The sequence below is a fragment of the Mobula birostris genome, chromosome 15, assembly GCF_030028105.1.
Source record: "Mobula birostris isolate sMobBir1 chromosome 15, sMobBir1.hap1, whole genome shotgun sequence".
In the NCBI taxonomy this organism is placed as follows: domain Eukaryota; kingdom Metazoa; phylum Chordata; class Chondrichthyes; order Myliobatiformes; family Myliobatidae; genus Mobula; species Mobula birostris.
This window is the reverse complement of record NC_092384.1, coordinates 16,566,106-16,587,989: the sequence shown is the minus strand read 5'-3', so window position 1 is coordinate 16,587,989 and position 21,884 is coordinate 16,566,106. Positions and strand designations below refer to the sequence as shown.

At 41.4% G+C, this 21,884-nt stretch overlaps 1 protein-coding gene across 3 annotated transcripts in view; it reads left to right on the top strand.

The window, feature by feature from the left end:
• Positions 1 to 4,573: 4,573 nt before the first annotated feature.
• bbs2 (Bardet-Biedl syndrome 2) overlaps positions 4,574 to 21,884 on the top strand; it is a 171,141-nt gene continuing 153,830 nt past the window's right edge. The window contains exons 1-4 of one of the 3 annotated variants that reach the window (XM_072279369.1): positions 4,574 to 4,914; positions 5,769 to 5,900; positions 6,951 to 7,178; positions 11,165 to 11,290. In XM_072279369.1, the coding sequence (XP_072135470.1) occupies positions 5,784 to 5,900; positions 6,951 to 7,178; positions 11,165 to 11,290 (471 nt within the window). In that variant the 5' untranslated portion in view covers positions 4,574 to 4,914; positions 5,769 to 5,783. Of the gene's footprint in view, positions 4,915 to 5,768; positions 5,901 to 6,950; positions 7,179 to 11,164; positions 11,291 to 21,884 lie in introns of those variants that run through there. The other 2 variants (XM_072279368.1, XM_072279371.1) reach the window with 2 other exon arrangements.

The following is a 21,884-nucleotide window of genomic DNA, read 5'->3' as shown; positions in this document are numbered from 1 at the left end:
TATTGTTAGAATCCTCTTTGCCTTTGGTATGCTTCTCAGGCTTTTGCATGTAAACTTCCAGCAGAAATGTATTGATCATGTGCAGTTAGCCTTAACCTGCCCTTGGAGAATTACTTAAAGCCACATGTAAACTCTTCTGTAATGCAGTTCAGTACCTATTTCAAAAATTTTGACAGGGATCTTCACATTCTCACCCAATGATCTGAATGTACTTAGAACCCTGCAATGATTTACCATGATACTTTATCCTTAAGTGGAAGATATTAATTATATCAGGAATATCTAAACCAAAATGTACCATCCTGGCCAATTTGATTTCTGGACAGTGCTGAATTGTGTGCCATTGAACAAGAGGTGCTACCATTGGATATTTGTGGTGCTGGTAAGATACATCAGTCACGTATCTACTTGGAAATGCATTGGTAAAATTGAGTGTTAAATTGAACTTGGATGTGATGCACACAGCTCTTAAATAATTTTCTGATGATCACTACTGTTAAAATGTGTTAAAATGTCATTGGAGAATGCAGGCATTGTGAAAGATGTCTTAACATTTAAGTAACACATTTGAGTTCTGTTCTTTCGCTCTCTTTAATTAAAAAAAAATGGGCAGGCAAGGAGAAACCAAAGAGATAAAGGGCAGTTCGTCTGCCATTAGTAGTCCGGAAGATACTAGAGGGAATTCTAAGTGACTGGATCTACCAGCATTTGGATAATTAGAGCATGATTAGGAGTAATCAACATGGCATTGTGAGTTGGAAATTGTGCTTAATGAACCTTTCAGAGTTTTATTTTGAAAAAATAACCAAAAATGTAGATGAGGGCAGGCAGTCAATATTATGTACTTTAGTAAGACCTTCAAGATCTTGCACAGTAGGCTGGTCTGGAAGGTTAGGTCCTATGGTCTCTAGGGAGAGTTAAGTGGATTCAAAACTGGCTCGGAGGTAGGAAGCAGAGGGAGGTGGTTGAAGGTTGTTACTCAGAATGAAGGTTTGACTAGTCGTGTGCTGCAGGGGTTGTTATCTATTATTTATAATAATGGGCGGGAGGGAGAAGATGGTGGCGCCACACAGCGCTCGGCCGTTCTGAATGATATCGATATGTGTTAACTAGGGGGCCGTGCACAATCCTGATTTGATGGAGACAGCCGTGAGAAGCACGAAGGAACACCTGGAGAAACCTCCGAAATGCCCGCTTCGCTGCCGCTGCTACTGTGCAATCGAGAATCTCTGGAGGGGAAGGCCCCAAATCCTTGGCTTTGCCTATTGCCTGTTGCCGGGGCCAGGGTCGAAGCGATCGGCAGAGATGGTGCTCGGTGTCGGAGAGCTGGTCGGAGGTTCGGAGTTTTCCGACGGACTCTGAGTCGGACTGTGGTCGGATGCTTCCAGGATGCTGCATCGGCAAGTTTGCAGCGCTGGAAGTTCACCGTCTGCGTGAGATGATGGGACTTTCGAGAGACTTTGAGACTTTTACCGTGCCATGGTCTTCTTATCAAAATACAGTATTGCTTTGCACTGTTGTAACTATATGTTATAATTATGTGGTTTTTGTCAGTTTTTAAGTCGGTTTGTCATGTGTTTCTGTGATATCATTCTGGAAAAACATTGTATCATTTCTTAATGCATGCATTACTGAATGACGATAAAAGAGGACTGCATGTCCTTATAATCTAATCTAATAATAAACAATTTGGATGTGAATGCACAAGGCTTGATTAGTAAGTTTGCTGACAAAACTAGGAGATAATAAGGTTATTGTAGATGATGAGATCTTGGTCAGTTAGGGAAGTGGGCTGAGAAGTGATGCAGTTTGGAAAATCAAACCAGCATAGCACTTGTACTATGGTAGGGTTCTAGGGAGTGTAATTGAAGAGAGGAATACAAGGCCCGACCACATGGCAAAAAAGGCACTTAGCACTCTGGCCTTAATCAGTCATGGCACTAAGTATCGGGAGTAGGGGCATTATGGTGCAATTGTATAAGTCATTAGTGAGTCTGCACTTGAATACTGTGTACAGTTTTGGTCAGCCTGTTTATAGGAAATATGTAGTTAAATTGGAAAGAGAGGCATGGATAAGGTGGATGTTAAGACTTTTCCCCATGATCGGGGAGTCCACATCTAGGGGACATAAAAGTTTTACTGTGAGAGGGGAAAGATTTAAAAGGGACTTGAAGGGCAATTTTTCATGCAGAGTGTGGTGAATATATGGAATTAGCTCCCAGTAGTAGTAGTTGAGGCAGGTTCTTAGTATAATTTAAGAAGCACTTGGATAGGTACATGGAGGGGCAAGTCTTAGAGGTGAATGCAGGAAACTGAGACCAGCTGGGTGGACTTGTTGAGCTGAAGGGCCTGTATCTGCTGTATTTCACAATGACTATCAATATCCTATTTGCTCTTTTGGTTGATTGTTTAAGTTGGAAGGTATTGAAAGTCTTGACCTATACTCAAGAAAATGGAGTCGGATGATTTGGGAGGTGATATATAGGTAAGTGATTTTAACTTGGTGATTCAGTGGCAATTTCAGTATCCCACACTGAACAAACTACTTCCTACTTATTAATTTCCCTGTACTCTCAGTGAGATGATCAAATGTTAATTTTGCTTCTGATACTTTTTTTTAAAAAAAGTTCTTCCAGCCACAGCCTCCATAATCCCACCATCACACTGAGTTTATCTTTTCCCTTAATTTGAATGTTTTCCCTAGTTATATTCAATACAGAACATTTTTTTTAGAATGCATTCTGGTGCAGTTTCCTTATCTATCAGCAGATTCACTACACATAACAGGCTCCCTCAGGCCAAAACTGTTTTGGAGTTCCTTCAGTGCAGGTAAACTTGCAGTTTAACCTTCAATATCAGTCTGCAGTAAATTGTAAAGTAACAAGAATTTCATACTAGATCCCACCAAGTTATCAGTCAAATTCTGGGATTTTACCAGCAACAAACTTTTTTTTGTAAGTTTCTTTCTAAATTGGTGAAATATTGACCTGGAGTTTGCTGATTGGAGCATGCAACTACTGATTGCTCTACTGTGGATTCAGGTCAATCCTGCTGGCCATATGTCCTAGACCCAATTAGCAAGATAGATGAATTATTATGGATTTTCCAAACTACACACTATGTTGGCAAGACCATATCTTATGTATTCTATTAAATTGATCTTGGTTTTTAAGGAGTGAATTGGACCTGATTCAGAAAAGATTTGCTGGGTTGAGTTATGTCAATAAAGAAATATTGAGGGGGAAGGTTTTGCAAAATAGATGTATTGTTCAGAACAAAGTGATTGTGTGGAAGTCTATGAATTAAGCTCTTTGACAAAGTAACTGCTGAGATGTGTTATGGGTTATCACCAGAGAACATAGTTCCAGAAAAGCAAGCTATAGTAATAAGACAACTGCACTTTCGCTTTGGAGTATTGCATCTTTTGTAATCCTCCTACTTAACAAGCTGTATAGATGGTCAATTGCATATATACAAAGCTGGCGCAATAAGGACAGGTTTTCGTAGGTGAGTTAATTATGAAGAACAGATATAAATAGAAGTCAACATCTGATTCACCAACACACATCAAAGTTGCTGGTGAGCGCAGTAGGCCAGGCAGCATCTCTCGGAAGAGGTACAGTCGACATTTCAGGCCGAGACCCTTTGTTAGGACTGGCGAAGTGTCTCGGCCTGAAACGTCGACTGTACCTCTTCCCAGAGATGCTGCCTGGCCTGCTGCGTTCACCAGCAGTTTTGATGTGTGTTGCTTGAATTTCCAGCATCTGCAGAATTTCTGTTATCTGATTCACCATAATTTTTTGTTGAAACAGGTTTGAAGCTCTCTAGCCTACTGCTAGTTTTCTTCATAATCAAATTACAAAACTTGACTTCTAGAGCTTGAGGTTTGTATCTGTGTACTGAACATTTACTAAAATTTACAGAAAAAAATTAGGCCCAATTCACAAAGGGAAAGTTAGAGGTCAGTGGAAGACCAGTACTGTCATTTAAAGCAGCTGAGTCCAAATTGAGCATGTTGGAGAAAAAGAATCAGCTAAAGTACAATACAAGAAAAATAAGTAGTTAAACAATGTTATTTTTCATCTATTTTAGGTTTTCCTTCTGGTAAAATATCTATTTATACTCCTTTATTCATGGTTATAAGCCATGTAAAAATAATTAAACATCTCATTACAAAAAGGAACAAGTAAAAAGCTTTTACTTGTTGAAGGGTCTTGGCCCGAAACGTCGACTGTTTAACTCTTTTCTATGATACTGCCTGGCTTGCTGAGTTCCTCCAGCATTCGGTGTGGTGCAAGTAAAAGGCTTTTTTTAAGTAACTCGCGTCGTTATTTACTGTAAATATTGTCGCATTACACTAGACTATGTGAAAGGCTTACGGGGCTTTTGATATATTTAGCAAAGCTCTGCCCCTGAATAGACCCACCACACCTATAAGGTGGCCAGTCTGACTCTTCCAGGGACCGTGGTACCTCCCAATATCTCAAGTACAACGGCCAGTTTAGCCCGGCAGTGGGAAGAGTGGAAGAAACTCACGTTCGGAGCAAGCATTCTGAAACGAAGTATTTCAGGTCACGGTCGAGGTATTCGACTAGTCTGAGTTTGAGCTCACCTCCCGTCACCGAACCAGCGGGCAATGGGACTTAAGTCCCGCCCGCAATTAACATGCGTGATGCTTGCTAGATGTCAGCGGGTAGCAACGGAGAGACGTGGCGTGCGGGCGGTCTAGCCGGAGCGCCCACCTGAGGCTGGAGCGAAGTCGTTAGCCTGAGAGCCTACTCTAAGCCGCAAACTAAGCGAGAAGGCCGGGACACGAACGGAGGCCGAGGCGAGCGAGCGGTTCTGTTTGCGTGAAGTTGGGCCTGTGCAACTCGGGCCCCGACTACTAAGCGGGCTGCGAACAGTTCAGCACCGGTATGGATAGCGTTGGCTGGGATATTGTACAGGGGAGTGGGAATGTATAAATAAATGTAGGATTTGACGTGGGATGTCACTACTACAGTCATTGCGAGGGAGCTGGGCTTGACGAGTTTAATACTCCCAAGCAGCTTAGTGGACGTTAATTTCCCTGGTGCCCGTGTTTACAGTATGACGATAGTCTTCGACGGCTTTTTACTTAGTACCAACGTGTCTTTATTACCATAGGAAACGCAAAACAAAACCCACAGATGCCAGAGGGAGAATAAACATTTCAGGTCGTGTATTTTTCATTGGCACCGTAATCTTCTGCTCCTCAACCTAGTAATGGTATTAAAAAAATGTAGATTGTAGCAGACAGTGTTTCATTCAACTTATATGATTTCGTCCTGGATTTTGTTGAGTAGATATTTTCACTTTTAATTACTGATCAGATTCCCTAGTACCCACGTTTACCTGGATTCTGTTAACGGTATCAGACTTGAAACTGTTAAGTACAGTATCCTGGGCTAAATTAATCAGTGCCAGGGCCTTTGCAGTTAAGTCAGGTTACATAGGTAGGCTAACAAAAGCTTTGTCCTGAAAAATCCTGGAAATACTAACTTTGTTTCTCAGTTTACACTCGCTGCTGGAACAACTATTTCCAGCATTCTCTTCATAATTTTTATATTTTTTCTTAATCCTTAATGTTTATCTTAAGTAGTTCCTTTTATTCTGTATATTTTAAGCTGAATTTCTAGTTTTGTGATTTACATTTTCTGATACCTTCCTTCCCTTCCTCCCACAGCTTTCTCCCTGCATGCATTTTGATCATTTCCATGGTGATTTATCATTTTTGTTTCCATTTGTAGCGCTGGGTGATAACCATGCTTGTTCCAGTGTTCAGCCTCAAGCTGAACCACAGAATTAACCCTCGAATGGTGTCTGTTGGAAAATATGATGGTATACATCCCTGCCTGACTGCAGCAACGCAGGCTGGAAAGGTATTGCTTCTTAAAAATTGTTGCTAAATGACCAGGTACAATAATTAGTGGGGGGAGTGAGAGCTTATAACTGTTAACAGACTGAATAATGGATGTTTGAGGATCCTGTTGAAAAGGGGAGGTGATACTGTAGTGGATTTGTAGTCTAGAAACCAGGGCAAAGTCCTGGGGTCATGAGTTTGAAACCCTCCATGGCAAATGATGATACATTTGAGTTTGAATTCTGGAATTAAAAAGTCTTATGATGACCATGAAAACCACAGACAATTGTTGACAAGTCTCATCTGATTATCCAATATCCCGAAAGGCAGGAAATCTGCGGTTCGTATGTGGTCTGACACATGATTTTAGACCCACAGCAATATGGCTGACTCTTAACTGTCCTAAGAAATTACATAATGAACCATTCAGTTGTTCAAAACTGTTCGAAACCCATAAGGAAACAAAAAACACAACTGACCTGGACAACAGAAATGAAAATGGCAAAACCTGCCTTGCTGACCCTGCCTATACACATAAATATATTGAAATAAATACCTTTAATTCACCTTTGTTGGGTCCAGGAAACTCCTCCCTAAAATTAACCAATAAGAAAATACTCTTTCACTTAATGAAAGGACAAAGACGCTTGCAAAATATTATTTAATCCTTATTTGCATAGTTAACATTAAGTCTTAGCTGGAGTTAAGATTTTAGTTCCATTGGTAAGGAAAATTGTATGAGTTAAGCTGCTAAAGCAATTTAAGTGTGCCATTATGTAGTAGTTTTGGAGTAAATGTGAACAATATTTCAGAGCTATATGAGCACCATTTCATTATTACCATGAAAAGAAATCAGTATGTAATGATATGCTAAAGTGACAATAATGAAAGAAGTAGAATTAACAGTTGGAGAATGGTGAAGTGAAAAACGTTATTAATTCAGAAGTCGGATATCACACATCTGTTTTCTACTGTGACTTTAGTGAAATTTCACAAGATAATTTATTTCCTTTGCCGTAAGTATTTGATTTACTGTAATTAATAAATATTGTTGATATGTTCTCCTTAGGTCTTTATACACAACCCACATATTCGTAGCCAGCGTGTTGTAGCTAACCATTTATTACAAGGTGGCCTGGATTCTGATACCTACCTCCTAAATATAAACCAGAATGTCAGCTGTCTAACTGCAGGAGTACTTAATCCCACACTTGGCTATGACACTTTGCTCGTAGGCACACAGACTAATCTACTGGCCTATGATGTACATAACAACACTGATGTTTTCTATAAGGAGGTAAGATTTTAATTCATCAATGAACAATGAGGGGACTTTTTTAAAGGCGCATCCCAAGATATTTCCAGTCATTTTAAAAGAATGTCTTTAATGGTGTATTTTAGATGTTAGTCATTTTGTGCACAGCAAACTAATGAACCAAGCTGCTAATGATGCGATAATGTAATTTTTTTAAAGAAATTTTGATAGGATAATTTTATCTGATTCTAATGCATTGTGTGCTTATTGAAAATTCATATCACCACTTGATGAATTTGGTGCTTCTCCCTGTCAATGTTACACAATGAGATTATTATCTGATTAGCTTTTCAGAAATGGTCTTGGTGTTAGTCTTACTTTATTCATCCTTTATCCAGAATAAAATATAATGGTAGTTTGGTATAAATGAGAAGTATATTTTTCATTTAAGAATTCATGTTCTGGCTCCCTCTTCTCTCTGATCTTTTGTTCTCCCCCTCACTGCTTTGAGTTTTGTCCATCTTTCTTGGCCATTTATAGGCCATGCACTTTTCTGTTGCAGTACTTACAACGGCATCCAAACCTCAAAAAGCCACCGAGTTGCATTTCTTAATAAACCTGCACAACTCCATGTCTTTTAATGCTAATTTGTTAATTTCTCTTCATTGCTTTGTTCTTGTTCTAGAATAATCAAAATAAATGTTCTGGTATCCTATTACTAGATCCTAGTAAGAGCTTTTGTCCTTGATGGTATCTCCCACTTTATTAAGGTAACTGCTTCCTTGTCTGTCATGCCCTAACTATCCAAAATATACTTTATTTAGAATTTACCACTATTTCTATTGTATATTCATCAATTTTTATACCCCTAACGACAGTATCTCCCACTCTTAAACCTAAACATTTTCCTTTACTATTAATTAGTAACTTATTTTTCTAACTTAAATTATCCATCACCAGGGGGCTTTTGATATAATTCCCATTCTTGGGCAGACCACCTATCTTTGGTGTTCACAATCTCCAGTAAAATTACCCAGTCATCTCATTTTCAATTGGTTAATGTAGATTACATTCGCAAAAGACAAACTCTTCATACCTCTTGATAGTCTTCAATTAGTTTTATAATTTTGTTCTTTACTTTACTTCAGCTTGGAGAAGTTATAACTCCTCAGTGGGAAACGAACAAACTTTTTCTGTCGGTCATTTCAATCATAATGCACGTAACGGTGGTTCAAATATAGGTCAATCATCTCAGGCCCAATCTGTTACTGCAGAAGTTTCTCAGTGTCTTAAATCTAAGCAATTTCAGCTGCCTATTCATGATAAAGTTGGAAGTAGTAATGTTCACTGATTTGTTGCCCAGTGTTTATTTTTATTTGGTCCTCCAAAAAAATGAAACCGCTATGGCTGCAAGCAGCAAAACTGAAACAGCATTTAGGCAATTCCCTGATAAGCAATGGGAATGTTCAGTATATACCAGGCAATATCCATCTCTGGCTAAAGGAAATCCTGTCACTTGAGTAGGGTACATAACCATATTAACAGCACCAAATCCCCCAAGCCTTCTGGGGGGACCATTGTTGAAGATTCACAAAAAATAGTGTGGACACAGAGCAGGTTAGAATTAGTTCCTTCTATCCAAAACATTTTCTCTATCTTCAAGGCACAAGAGTATGATGAAAACTGTCTGCTTGATTGGATAAGTACAACTCTAATAGCATTTGAGAAGCTTGACATAAGGCAAAGCAGCCTGCTGCTTGATTTACACCTGCTTGTCACGTTACATATGCATTTCATCCAAACCTGTGCACTGTAGCTGTAGTGTGTACAGTCAGCAGCAACCTACCAACGATGCTTCAACAACATCTCTATAGGCCGCTAATCCCATTACTTCAAAGATACATGGGAACCCACACCCTGTATATTGCTTGCAAGGTCACATGGTGACCTGACTTGGAACTATATCACTACTCCTTCATTGATACTGTGGCTCTAAGTACTGGAATGCTGTACCAAACAGTATTTAGGGTGTATCTCCTGTAAAAGAACTACAAAATTTCAAGAAGGTAGATCACCACAACGTGCCCAAGGATACTTAGAATACTGTCTATTTCTGCTAGCAGTGGTCACATACACTCACTAAAAGTCTGTGGTCTTCTGCTGTTGTAACCCATCCACTTCAAGGTTTAACATATGCATTTAGAGATTCATTCCTTCACATCACTATTGTAATTCATGATTATTTGAGTGACTGTCACTTTCCTGAACCAATCTGGCTCTTCTCCTCTGACTTCCCTCATTAACAAGGTGTTTTCACCCACAGAGCTATCTCCTCAGTGAATGTTTTTTTTTATTTTTTTGCACCATTCTCTATAGACTCCAGAGACTTTACGTGAAAATCCCAGGAGACCTGCAGTTTCTGGGCAAGCTGAACCATTCCATCTGGCACCAACAATCATTCTACTGCAAAAGCCTCCAAGACTGCATTTCTTCCTTATTCTGATGTTTGATCTGAACAACAACTGAACATCTTGACCATGTCTGCATACCTTTATGCATTGAGTTGCTGCCACATGATTGCTGATTGGATATTTACATGAACAAGCAGATGTGAAGTGGCCACTGAGTGTGCTTAAATGGGTAAAGAGAGGGACAGTAACATTTTCTAGTTCGCTCTCTTCCAACCTCAAATGGATCTTCTCATCTTTGATCCTTGATCCTTTTATATTGGTAGCTTTGTAACCCAACATGTGTCAAAGGAATCTTTGTAAAATGGAAGTCCATCAAAGACAAAACTGTTTCTTTTTTTTAGAAAAATTCTGTCTAGTCATTTCAACAGAAAACAAAACTTTGTTGTTTGGATTTTGTCAAGTCAAATTTATTGATAAAGCACATTTAAAACCAACCCATGTTGACCAAAGTGCTATACAAACCATAACAGGTAACTAAAATCACAAATACAAGGCACACAGCTTATAGGCACAAAATAAACAACACATGAGCCTAGGCACAAGCCAAAAATCAGCCACATCAAGAAGATTCAAACGCTAGTAATAAAGGTGCGTTTTGAGCCTAGACTTAAAAGAGTCAATGGAGGGGGCAGATCTGATAGGGAGGGGAGTGCTGTTTCACAGTCTAGGCGCGATCACCCGTGAACTTAAATTTAGATCATGGGACAGCCAGGAACCACAAGTCAGCTGACCTGATGGACCTTGTCACTTCAAGCTTCTCACTTTTACCATTGTGAATCTTGTGTTTACTTTTATTCATATCATTTTGGTTAACTGTCTTCTGTTTATTCCTTTTTCCATCTTTTAAGCCCCAAATATTTTGAAGTCCATGTTTTTCAAAGTTGAGGTCAGGATTTCTGCCTTACTTTGAAATTAAGGTCTGTCTTCCTCCTGCAACCTGACCTTTTAATAAAAAAACAACTCGAGCTGATTGTAATATGGTTTGTGTGTCATTTACCTTTTACTCTTTACCATTTAGGGCCTAAGCTAATTGGGTTGTAGCTCTTTGCAACTCATTTTAGAGGTAGCTTGCTCCAAATAAACACTGTGCATTAGATTGAAATCCAGTGTATGTCAATGACACCTTTGCAATGTAATTGACCACGATTGGAGTCTTGGTCCATTGTTGTTTAAAGTACTTGATTCATGCAAAATGACCTCCAATTTTACGCACATTGTTCCAAATATGGAAATTCTATAGAGGCCAATTTAGAATTTCAAGTACTTTTATGTTAAAACTTTTAAGTTATTCCAATTTAGAAGAACTTGTTGAATAATGAAACAAATTTATTTTACTGACTATTCCTATAATTTCTCAATGCTTGGAAATTTGGTATCAATATCCTGGTATAAATGCCCTTTTTTTTTTCATTCAGAAACTGCTTATGTGTGATGAGACATTTTATACAAGTAACATTTTCTCCTTGTGTGACCCCTGATGTGGCAAAATAAGTTTCAAGAATTGCTAGAGTTAAAGGCCTGTGAAGAGATCCTGATTTGCGGTTTCTCTTTTTGTAGGTGGCAGATGGAGCCAATGCAGTAGTGCTGGGGCAGCTGGGGGACATACCCTCTCCACTGGCAATTATTGGAGGGAACTGTACACTCCAAGGTTTCGATCAGGAAGGAAATGATCTTTTCTGGACGGTATGGAAATACAGAATTATGCCAGGACTGATTACCAGTTTTTGTAGGGTGAGAAGTTAGTGCCAAGTACTGTAAAATGTGGAAGCAATACTGGATAGAACAAAGAACCAATATCCTTTCGCTCCAGCTTCCATCCTCCCCTTAAGTTCACTTGGTCCATTTCAGACACCTCTCTCCCCTTTCTTGATATCTGGCTGTCTCCATTTCTGGCAGACTATCTACTGATAACTTTTATAATCTCACCAACTCCCACAACTATCTTGACTATACTTTTTCTCACCCTGTCTCCTATAAATCTGCCATTCCTTTTTTGCAGTTTCTTCATCACTTCTGCCTTTGTTCCTAGGATGAGGCTTTCCTTTGCGAGATATCAGAGATGTCCTCCTTCAAAGAATGAGGTTTCCCTTCCTCCACCATTGATGCTGCCCTCCATTTCCAAGATATCTGCCCTCACGCCATCTTCCTGCAGCCGCAACAGGGATAGTTTCCTCTTGTCCTTGCCTACCACCCTATGAGCCTCCACATCCATCACATCATTCTCTGCAGTGTCCGCCATCTGGAATGGGACCCTACCGCCAATCACATCCTTACATCCCCTACTCTCCGCTTTCCACACAGATCTCTCTATAAGACCATGAGACATGGGAGCAGTATTAGGCCATTCAGCCCTTTGAGTCTGCTCTGCCATTCCATCATGGTTGATCCTTCTGAGGTTACCTTGTCCATTTGTCCCTCCCCACTAATCTCACTCCTGGCATTTACCACTGCAAGTGAAAAAACTAGACCTGTTCATTCTCCTCCTCCCTGGTCCAAACAGTCTTTCCAGATGAAGCAACACTTTACCTGTGAATCTGTTAGGATTGTTTACTGTATCCGGTGCTCCCAATATGGCTCCTTGACGTTGATGAGAACCAGTGTAGATTGGGTAGCACCTTTGTTGAGCACCTTTGCTCCATCCACAAAAATCAGCATTTCCTGGTGGCCAACCATTTTAATTCCATTCTCCATTCCCATTCCGACATATTATCTATGTCTGTCTCTACTGCCACGATGAGGCCACCCACAGGCTAGAGAAGCAGCACCTCATATTCCACCTGAGTAGCCTCCAACCTGAAGAACATCAAATTTTCTAACTTCCAGTACTTTTTCCTCCTCCCACCTTCACTCTTCAATGCCCCACTCTGGCCACCCTCTTACCTCTTCTCCTCACCTGCCTATCACCTCCTCCTGGTGCCCCTTCTTCTTTTTCTCTCACGATCCGTTCCCCACTCCTAACAGATTTCTCTTTCTCCAGCCCTTTAACTTTTCCACCTATCACCACCTAGGCTTACTTAATCTCCACCTCCCCACTCTTCACTATCACCTTCTACCTTGTACTCTTCCCCTTCGCCCTCCTTATTCTGGCTTCTTCCCCCTTTGTTTTGCAGTTCTAATGAAGGGTCTTGGCCTGAAATGTTGATTGTTTATTCATTTCCATAGATCCTGCCTCACCTGCTGAGTTCCTCCATTTTGTGTGTGTTGCACCAATATCCTTTCCTCATATTTGCATCTACATGAATGGGACATGCAAGCAAAGAGAGCTTCCTCTTCATTAGTTTGTAGAGCAACAACGTAAAAGGAGTATTTTGGATATTTTTCTCAGTACTTTGCCAATTTTTGGCACTTTATTCTGAGAGGCATGTAGGAAAAATGATAAAATTGAACAGTAAATTACCTGGCTACATTAGGCATTAGTTATGGAACAGGCATAGTAGCAGTACGTCAGCCTATTCTTGTGGTTCCTCCACAAAGGAAAGTACCTCAGTGTGTTATTAAATTTATGACTCTATGGTTTAATAAATATACTGAGTTTCTAGGCACAGAAGAAACTTTGGTCCATTTTGTTCAATTTGTCCAAGATGTCTATCTGGGCCAGTCTCATTTGTCTGCATTTGCCTCCAATCTCTCTAAACTTTTTTTTATTATCTATGTACCTGTCCATGTCTTTTAAACATCATAAGTGTGACTACCTTTATCTTTCCTGTAGCACGTTGTTCCATATACCCACTATTCTCTGTGGGGGCGGGGGGAGAGTTGGCCCTCAAGTTCAAATTAAATGGTTCAATTTAATATCAGAGAATGTATACAGTATACTACGTGAAATTCGTGCTCTTTGTAGACATCCAAGAAACACCAAGGTATGTGTGACAAAAGCATCAGTTCCCCAAAGACCCCCCCCCCAGACAAGCAGCAACAGAAGCAATGACCCTCCCCCCCCCACTTTCACCAGCGAAAGTACCAACCCCCACCTCCTTACTATACAAGCAACAGCAAAATCCCCAAAGAGATCTTGATCTAGAGTCCATCAAAAACTACAGTCCATAACCCAGCGCTTGGGTATCTCAGACAGGCTCCCTGTCACCAGCGTGGGGGAAAGAGTAATACACACCAAATGCTGGAGGAGCTCGGTAGACCAGACAACATCTGTGGAAAAGAGTAAACAATTGACGTTTCAGGCCATCAGGCTTCATCAGGACTGGATAAACAGAGATGAGAAGTCAGAGTAAGAAACTGGGGGGGAGGAGAGGAAAAAGTACAAAACAGAAGGTGATTGGTGAAACTGGAGAAGGAGGATTGAAGTAAAGAGCTGGGAAGTGGATTGGTGAAAGAGATAGAGCTGAAGAAGAGGGAATCTAATAGGAGAGGATTGAAGGCCATGGAAGAAAGGGAATTAGGAGGAACATCAGAAGGAGGTGAGGGGCAGGTAAGGTGAGAGAGGGAAATAGTGAAGGAGGGGTGGGGGTGGGCAATTTTACTGGAAGTTGGATAATTCCTCTACCCTGAGTGTGGCCTCATCGTGGCAATAGAGGAGCCTTGGGCTGACACATGGGAACGGGAAGTAGAATTTTTATGAGTGGCCACTGGGAGGTCCAGGTTTTTCTGGCAAATGGAGTGTAGGTGCTTGGTGACATCATTGAGGAACCGGGTTGTCTACAGGCCTGCACCCTGAAAGCGCACATTATCCAGGCTGCTCCTGGAGATATTGAAACGCCAGGCCGCATGGCCAGTATGACAACCCACCGCTCATGGAGAACCATAGTTTGAGCTGTAGCTGTAGATCACGGACTCTGACAGAACCACAGCCACCTTGAAAAGAAAAGAAAGACACAAGAAAGGAAGAATAAGCTGTTTCATGGATGAACTGGAAGAAGTCGCCTGAGTCTGCAAAAACATCTGGCTCCTTTCACCCTCCTTTTCAATATTCCTTTCACCCTCCTTTTCAATATTCCTTTCACCCTCCTTTTCAATATTCCTCCTATCACCGTAAATCTGCGTGTTCTAGTTGTTGAGTTCTCTATCCAGGCCCCTAATGATTTATACACCCCCTCTAAGGTCACTCTTTTGCTTCCTACACTGCCAGGATAAAGACCCCAGTATCCAGCCTCTCTTATACCTCAAGCCCTCCAATCCCAGTAACATCCTTGCTATCTTTTTTGCACCCTTGCCAGTTTAAAAGTATCCTTCCTATAAGTGAGTGACCAAAACTGAGTACAATGTTCCATGTGTGGCCTCGCCAACAACTTTGATAGGTGCACCATGATTCTCAACTTCCTGTACTCAGTACAGGAAATGTGCAAAATGCCGTAAGAACTGTCATTCATCACAGAGCCTAACTAAAATGCAATTGAGAGACTGGTGAAGAAATGAAGTCCATTTAGACTCATTTGATTCTGGATGAAAGTTAGGAGGTAGGGCAATGGAGAGAAGTATGATTGGAGATTGCACCCAGGAAATAAATTGACCTTACAATGTGCTGCAACACGTAGCTCGAACCACATCATCGAGTTCGCCGATGACACGACCGTGGTGGGTCTCATCAGCAAGAACGATGAGACAGCATACAGAGAAGAGGTGCAGTGGCTAATGGACTGGTGCAGAGCCAACAACCTGTCTCTGAATGTGAACAAAACAAAAGAGATGGTTGTTGGCTTCAGGAGGACACGGAGCGACCACTCTCTGCTGAACATCGACAACTCCTCCGTAGAGATTGTTAAGAGCACCAAATTTCTTGGTGTTCACCTGCTGGAGAATCTCACCTGGTCCGTCAACACCAGCTCCATAGCAAAGAAAACCCAGCAGCGTCTCTACTTCCTGCAAAGGCTGAGGAAAGTCCATCTCCCACCCCCCCATCCTCACCACATTCTACAGAGGTTGTATTGAGAGCACCCTGAGCAGCTGCATCACTGCCTGGTTCAGAATTTGCACCATCTCAGATCGCAAGACCCTGCAGCGGATAGTGAGGTCAGCTGAGAAGATCATTGGGGTCTCCCTTCTCGTCATTACAGGCATTTACACTACACGCTGCATTCGTAAAACAAACAGCATTATGAAGGACCCCACGCACCCCTCATACAAACTCTTCTCGCTCCTGCCATCTGGCAAAAGGTACCGAAGCATTTGGGCTCTCACGACAAGGCTATGTAACAGTTTCTTCTCCCAAGCCATCAGACTCCTCAATACCCAGAGCCTGGACTGACACCAACTTACTGCCCTCTACTGTGCCTATTGTCTTGTTTATTATTTATTGTCATGCCTGCACTGTTTTATGCACTTAATGCAGTCCTGGGTAGGTCTGTAGTCTAGTGTGGTTTTTGTGTTCAGTGTAGTTTTTGTACTGTTTCATGTAGCACCATAGTCCTGAAAAATATTGTCTCGTTTTTACTGTGTACTGTACCAGCAGTTATGGTTGAAATGACAATAAAAAGTGACTTGACTTGATCAGTTGAATTTTCTTTAAGAGATTTAAGATATATCGATGGATGTCCAATCAGTATACACCTCTGTCCCCAGCAGGAAGACTTTGGGGCTATCTGTTGCGATTTTGATAACACCCAACAAGTTCCCCTCCACTGTTACTCAACAATTTCTCTTTTGGCTTCTCCCATTTTCTCTGGACCAATGGTGTAGCCATGGGCATTCAGGTGGTACCTGGTTATGCCTGTCGTTTAGTTGACTACATGGAGCAATCCATGTTCCCATCTTTAACTGGCAGTGCTCTCCAACTCTTTCTCCACTACTTTGGCGACTGCATTGATGCTGCTTCCTGCACCTATGTGTAGCTCGTCAAATTCATCAAATTCACTGTGAGCTTCCACCCTGCACTCAAATTCATTTGGTTCAACTCTGACACCTCTCTCCCCGCTCCTCATCGCTGTCTCCATCTCAGGAGACAGATTATTCACTGACATCTTCTAAAACACTGATTCCCATGGTTACTTCGATTACACCATTTCTCACCCTGTCAATTACAAGGATGTAATTCTTCCAGCAGTTCATTTGTCTCCACCACATCTGTTCTTGTGATTTGGCTTTTCACTCTAGAACATCTGTGGAAATGAGGTTTCCCCCACCCCACCTACATCCCTTCTATATCCCACGTCTGCTCTTACCTCGTACTTCCTCAATTATAACAATTCTCCTATTCTCACCTACTACTCCACAAGCTTATGTATCCAACATATCATCCTCTGCCTTTTCTGCTATTTCCAAAGGGATCCTACCAATAGGCACATTTTGTCCTTCCCTCCCTCTTTGCTTTCTGCAGTGGATCTCTCTCTCTCTACATGATTCCCTTTCCATTTATCTATATATATATATATATATATATATATATATATATATATATATATATATTGTGTGTGTGTGTGTATATATAAGGCTAAGCAATACAGAAGTCCTATTTCAACATTGTCTTAGATCAGCTGCTACCACCCCCTCCATCTCTATCGGGGGAACAAAACTGAGAACTGTGGAAGAACTCAAGTATCTCAGCAGCGTCATTCGTAGTGATGGCTCACTAGACCGAAATCGGCACCAGGATCTGCAAGGCCAGCCGGAGCCTTGGTCGACTGCGATCACGTGTTGAACCAGCACAACATCTGTCTGTCCATAAAACTAAGCTGTTGTCTTCAGCAGTCTCCTGTATTGGTGTGAAACCTGGACCATATACAGAAGACACCTCAATCTAGAAGGATTCCATATGCGTAGTGTGAGGTCAATCATTGGCATCCGTTGGCCGGACCGAGTCACAAATCTAGAGGTCCTCAACAGGGCAGGGACCTCGAGTGTTGAGACCATGATTGTAAAAGCACTGCGTCAGTGGCCAGAGTATGTCATGCGTCTGAAGGATTCCTAAATCCCTGAACAGCTACTATATGGTGAGTTTTGGCTGGGTGAAAGGAATTGAGACGGGTCTCAGGAGAGGTCCAAAGGCTATGTGAAAGCTAACATTACACATGCTGAGCTTATACCAAAATGGCTGGAACAGAGTGCGTAAGACTAAGACTGAAGTGACGGGTGAGCCTTGGTTAGAACAGCTCACAACAACCTAGAGGAGAGACGCCAAGCAATACTAGTCACTGTCCGACAAAGAAGGAAAGCAACAGCAATGGCTCCACTTCCAGATCTAACACAGTTTTCATGTCCTTGTGGTGGACTTATATGTCTCTCGCAACTTGGATTTAGCAGCCACCTATGAACATACAATAGAGCTGCACCACGCTCACCTAAACAGTCCTTCCAGGTGAGGCAGTTCTTCACATGTGAAACCCTTCATGCGTGAACTTATCGCATTCAGTTCTCCTGTTGTAACCTCATTTATCAGTGAGACCCATTGCAGATTGAAAGACAGCCAGGGTCTCCCAGTAGCCAGCCATTTTAATTTCACTTCCCATTTCCACAGCAACACGTCTGGCCATGGCCTCTTGTACTGCCAAGATGCTGCTACACACAGATTAGGGAACCAGCACCTCATATTCCAATCTGAAGGCATGAACATAATCTCTAACTTCTGGTAACCACTCTCCTGTTATTCCCTTATCCACCGACCCTATCACTCTTTCCCCTCCCTTGCCCTATCAGGTCATCACCTACACATTCCTCTCTCTGGTTCTCCTCCTCACCTCCTTTCCTTGGTCCACTATCCTCTCCTGTCAGATTTCACTTTCTTCAGCCCTTTATCAATTCTACCTTTCACCTTGTTCTACCATTTCCACTCATCTTTTTATTTTTGGCTTCTTCCCTTTTCTAAAAAAAACAGTCCTTGTAAAGGGTCTTGACCTAAAATATTGACTGTTCATTTCCCTCAATCTATGATGCCTGACTCACTGAGTTCTTCCAGCATTTTGTGTGCTGTTTTAGATGTATCCATTTTTCATTATCCTTCATGAAGCAGGAGTTGCAGAGATTAAAACAGTTGAAAAATCTTTGTAGATGTAAAGTAAATGGATTGACATGCAAAACATGTCTGGTTGTATTCCACTTCGGGAAATGATTTAAAGCTTCATGGAGGATCAAACTTGATTCCTTAACAGATTCTATAAATTAACTGACATAAAAGCAGGTGTATTTTTCAAATAAAAGCATTGATATGGTAAAATTTCATAACCAGATGAAATATGTGTAATTTTTTTGCTGTCTGTGCCAAAAGCATTACTGATGATATGAGTTTTTTTCCTGCTGAAGGTTAAGCAGGTTTTTGCATCACCACAGTATAGTGAGGAACTTTGCTTATTTCCATAATTAAATGTGTTAGTTATTGCCTGAACACATTGTTTTTTTAATTTTTTAAAAGACACAGAGACAATGAAAATATTGATATCTAAGTAGCAGCATAATGCATCCTCCAGATGTAATGGTGAGATTTTTTCCCTTATAAATGTAGTTATAAAGGATATTACACCAAGGAATTTTGCTTGGCATGGAAATGTTTTTATAAAGTGGATCCTACAGTTATATGTTTGCATTGAAATATACTAAATTTGCATCAAAATTTATTTAGCTGCCAGTCAAGTTTGGGCTGACAAAATCAAGCAATTGTTGCCTTATAACAAAATTATCTTTCCTTTTGAAGAACGTCTTGACCATTAACCTTTCTTTTCCCCCAACTGGCTCTCCTGTGACCTTTCCACCATGACTCTGGCAATGTGTACATGCTTATGGACTGGCCTGGTTCTTGCCTTGGGATGATCCTTTCAACCATTCACTGCCTCTTTTGTTTACAGTGATTAGGCCTATTGCTTCCTGTGCAAAAATCAAGGTAACTGCTCTGCTGGTGTTCCATCAGCTCCTGTGAGTCACTAAATATACTCCCTGAATTAAGAATATCTAAATGACTGCGCTGTGCCACAGAATTGAAGACATGGGATATGGAAGATGATAAAAGAAAACAGTAAAGGTATTTGATGTATTAGGCGAGTAATTCCAGAGCTGAATATGGCAAACCTGAGAAAAGTAAGTGGGGAAAGAAGATGACTGTAGATAATGGTGATTAATATAGAGAATCAGAAAGTCTTCGCTGGGCAGGTACAGTGGCATGCAAACGTTTAGGCACCCCTGGTCAAAATTTCTGTACTGTGAATAGCTAAGCAAGTAAAAGATGACCTGATTTCCAAAAGGCATAAAGTTAAAGATGACACATTTCTTTAATATCTTAAGCAAGGTTACTTTTTTATTTCCATCTTTTACAGTTTCAAAATAACAAAAAAAGGGCCCGAGAAAAAAGTTTGGACACCCTGCATGGTCAGTACCTAGTAACACCCCCCCGCCTTGGCAAGTATCACAGCTTGTAAACACTTTCTGTAGCCAGCTGAGAGTCTTTCAATTCTTGTTTGGGGGATTTTCACCCATTCTTCCTTGCAAAAGACTCCTAGTTCTCTGAGATTCTTGGGCCGTCTTGCACGCACTGCTCTTTTGAGGTCCCTTCACAGATTTTCGGTGACGTTTAGGCCAAATTTGGCGTATTGTGTGCAGTTCTGGTCACCGAATTATAGGAAAAGTGTCAATAAAATTGAGAGAGTACAGAGGAGGTTTACTAAAATGTTGCCTGGGTTTCATCTAAGTTACAGAGAAAGGTTGAACAAGATAGGTCTTTATTCTTTGGAGCGTAGAAAGTTGAGAGGGGACTTGATAGAGGTGTTTAAAATTATGAGGGGGATTGATAGAGTTGATGTGGATAGGCTTTTTCCATTGAGAGTGGGGGAGATTCAAACAAGAGGACGTGAGTTGAGAGTTAAAGGGCAAAAGTTTAGAGGTAACATGCGGGGGAACTTTTTTACTCAGAGAGTGGTAGCTGTGTGGAATGAGCTTCCAGCAGAAGTGGTTGAGATAGGTTTGATGTTGACGTTTAAAGTTAAATTGGATAGATATATGGACAGGAAGGGAATGGAGGGTTATGGACCGAGTGCAGGTCGGTGGGACTAGGTGAGAGTAGGAGTTCGGCACAGACTAGAAGGGCTGAGATGGCCTGTTTCCGTGCTGTAATTGTTATATGGTTATAATAATGTTCATAAAAGTTGCTGGTGAACGCAGCAGGCCAGGCAGCATCTCTAGGAAGAGGTACAGTCGACGTTTCGGGCCAAGACCCTTCGTCAGGACTAACTGAAAGAAGAGCTAGTAAGAGATTTGAAAGTGGCAGGGGGAGGGGGAGATCCAAAATGATAGAAGACAGGAGGGGAGGGGTGGAGCCAAGAGCTGGACAGTTGATTGGCAAAAGGGATATGAGAGGATCATGGGACAGGAGGCTTAGGCAGAAACAAAAGGGGGGAGGTGGGAAATACCCAGAGGATGGGCAAGGGATATAGTGAGAGGGACAGATGGAGAAAAAGGAGAGAGAGAGAAAAAGAATGTGTGTATATAAATAAATAACGGATGGGTTACGGGGGGAAGTGGGGCATTAACAGAGGTTTGAGAAGTCAGTGTTCATGCCATCAGGTTGGAGGCTACCCAGACAGAATATAAGGTGTTGTTCCTCCAACCTGAGTGTGGCTTCAACTTTACAGTAGAGGAGGCCGTGGATAGACATACCAGAATGGGAATGGGACTTGGAATTAACATATGGGAATGGGAATGGGTAGCCTCCAACCTGATTGCATGAACATTGACTTCTCAAACTTCCACTAATGCCCCACCTCCCCCTTGTACCCCAATCGTTATTTATTTATGTACACACATTCTTTTTCTCTCTCTCCTTTTTCTCCCTCTGTCCCTCTCACTATACCCCTTGCCCATCCTCTGGGCTTCCCCCCCCGCTTTTCTTTCTACCTAGGCCTCCTGTCCCATGATCCTCTGATATCCCTTTTGCCAATCACCTGTCCAGCTCTTGGCTCCATCCCTCCCCCTCCTGTCTTCTCCTATCATTTTGGATCTTTCCCTCCCCTCACACTTTCAAATCTCTTACTAGCTCTTCTTTCAGTTAGTCCTGACGAAGGATCTCGGCCCGAAATGTCGACTGTACCTCTTCCTAGAGATGCTACCTGGCCTGCTGCGTTCACCAGCAACTTTTATGTGTGTTGCTTGAAATTCTAGCAAATGCAAATTTCCTCATGGAAAGGAATAATGTTGTTTGAAAAGGCATGTATAGAGATGCCAGGAAACTACAGAACTGTTAGTTTAATCTCAGTCATGGGTAATTTCTTGAAACAATAATTGGAGAAGACAATAACAGGCACATGGAAAAGTTTGAGTTGATGAAGTTTGCATGGAATTATTAAAAGCAAATCAGTATTAGCTCACCTGATTTTTAAAAAAATTGTGAACAGAGAAGATTGATAGAAAT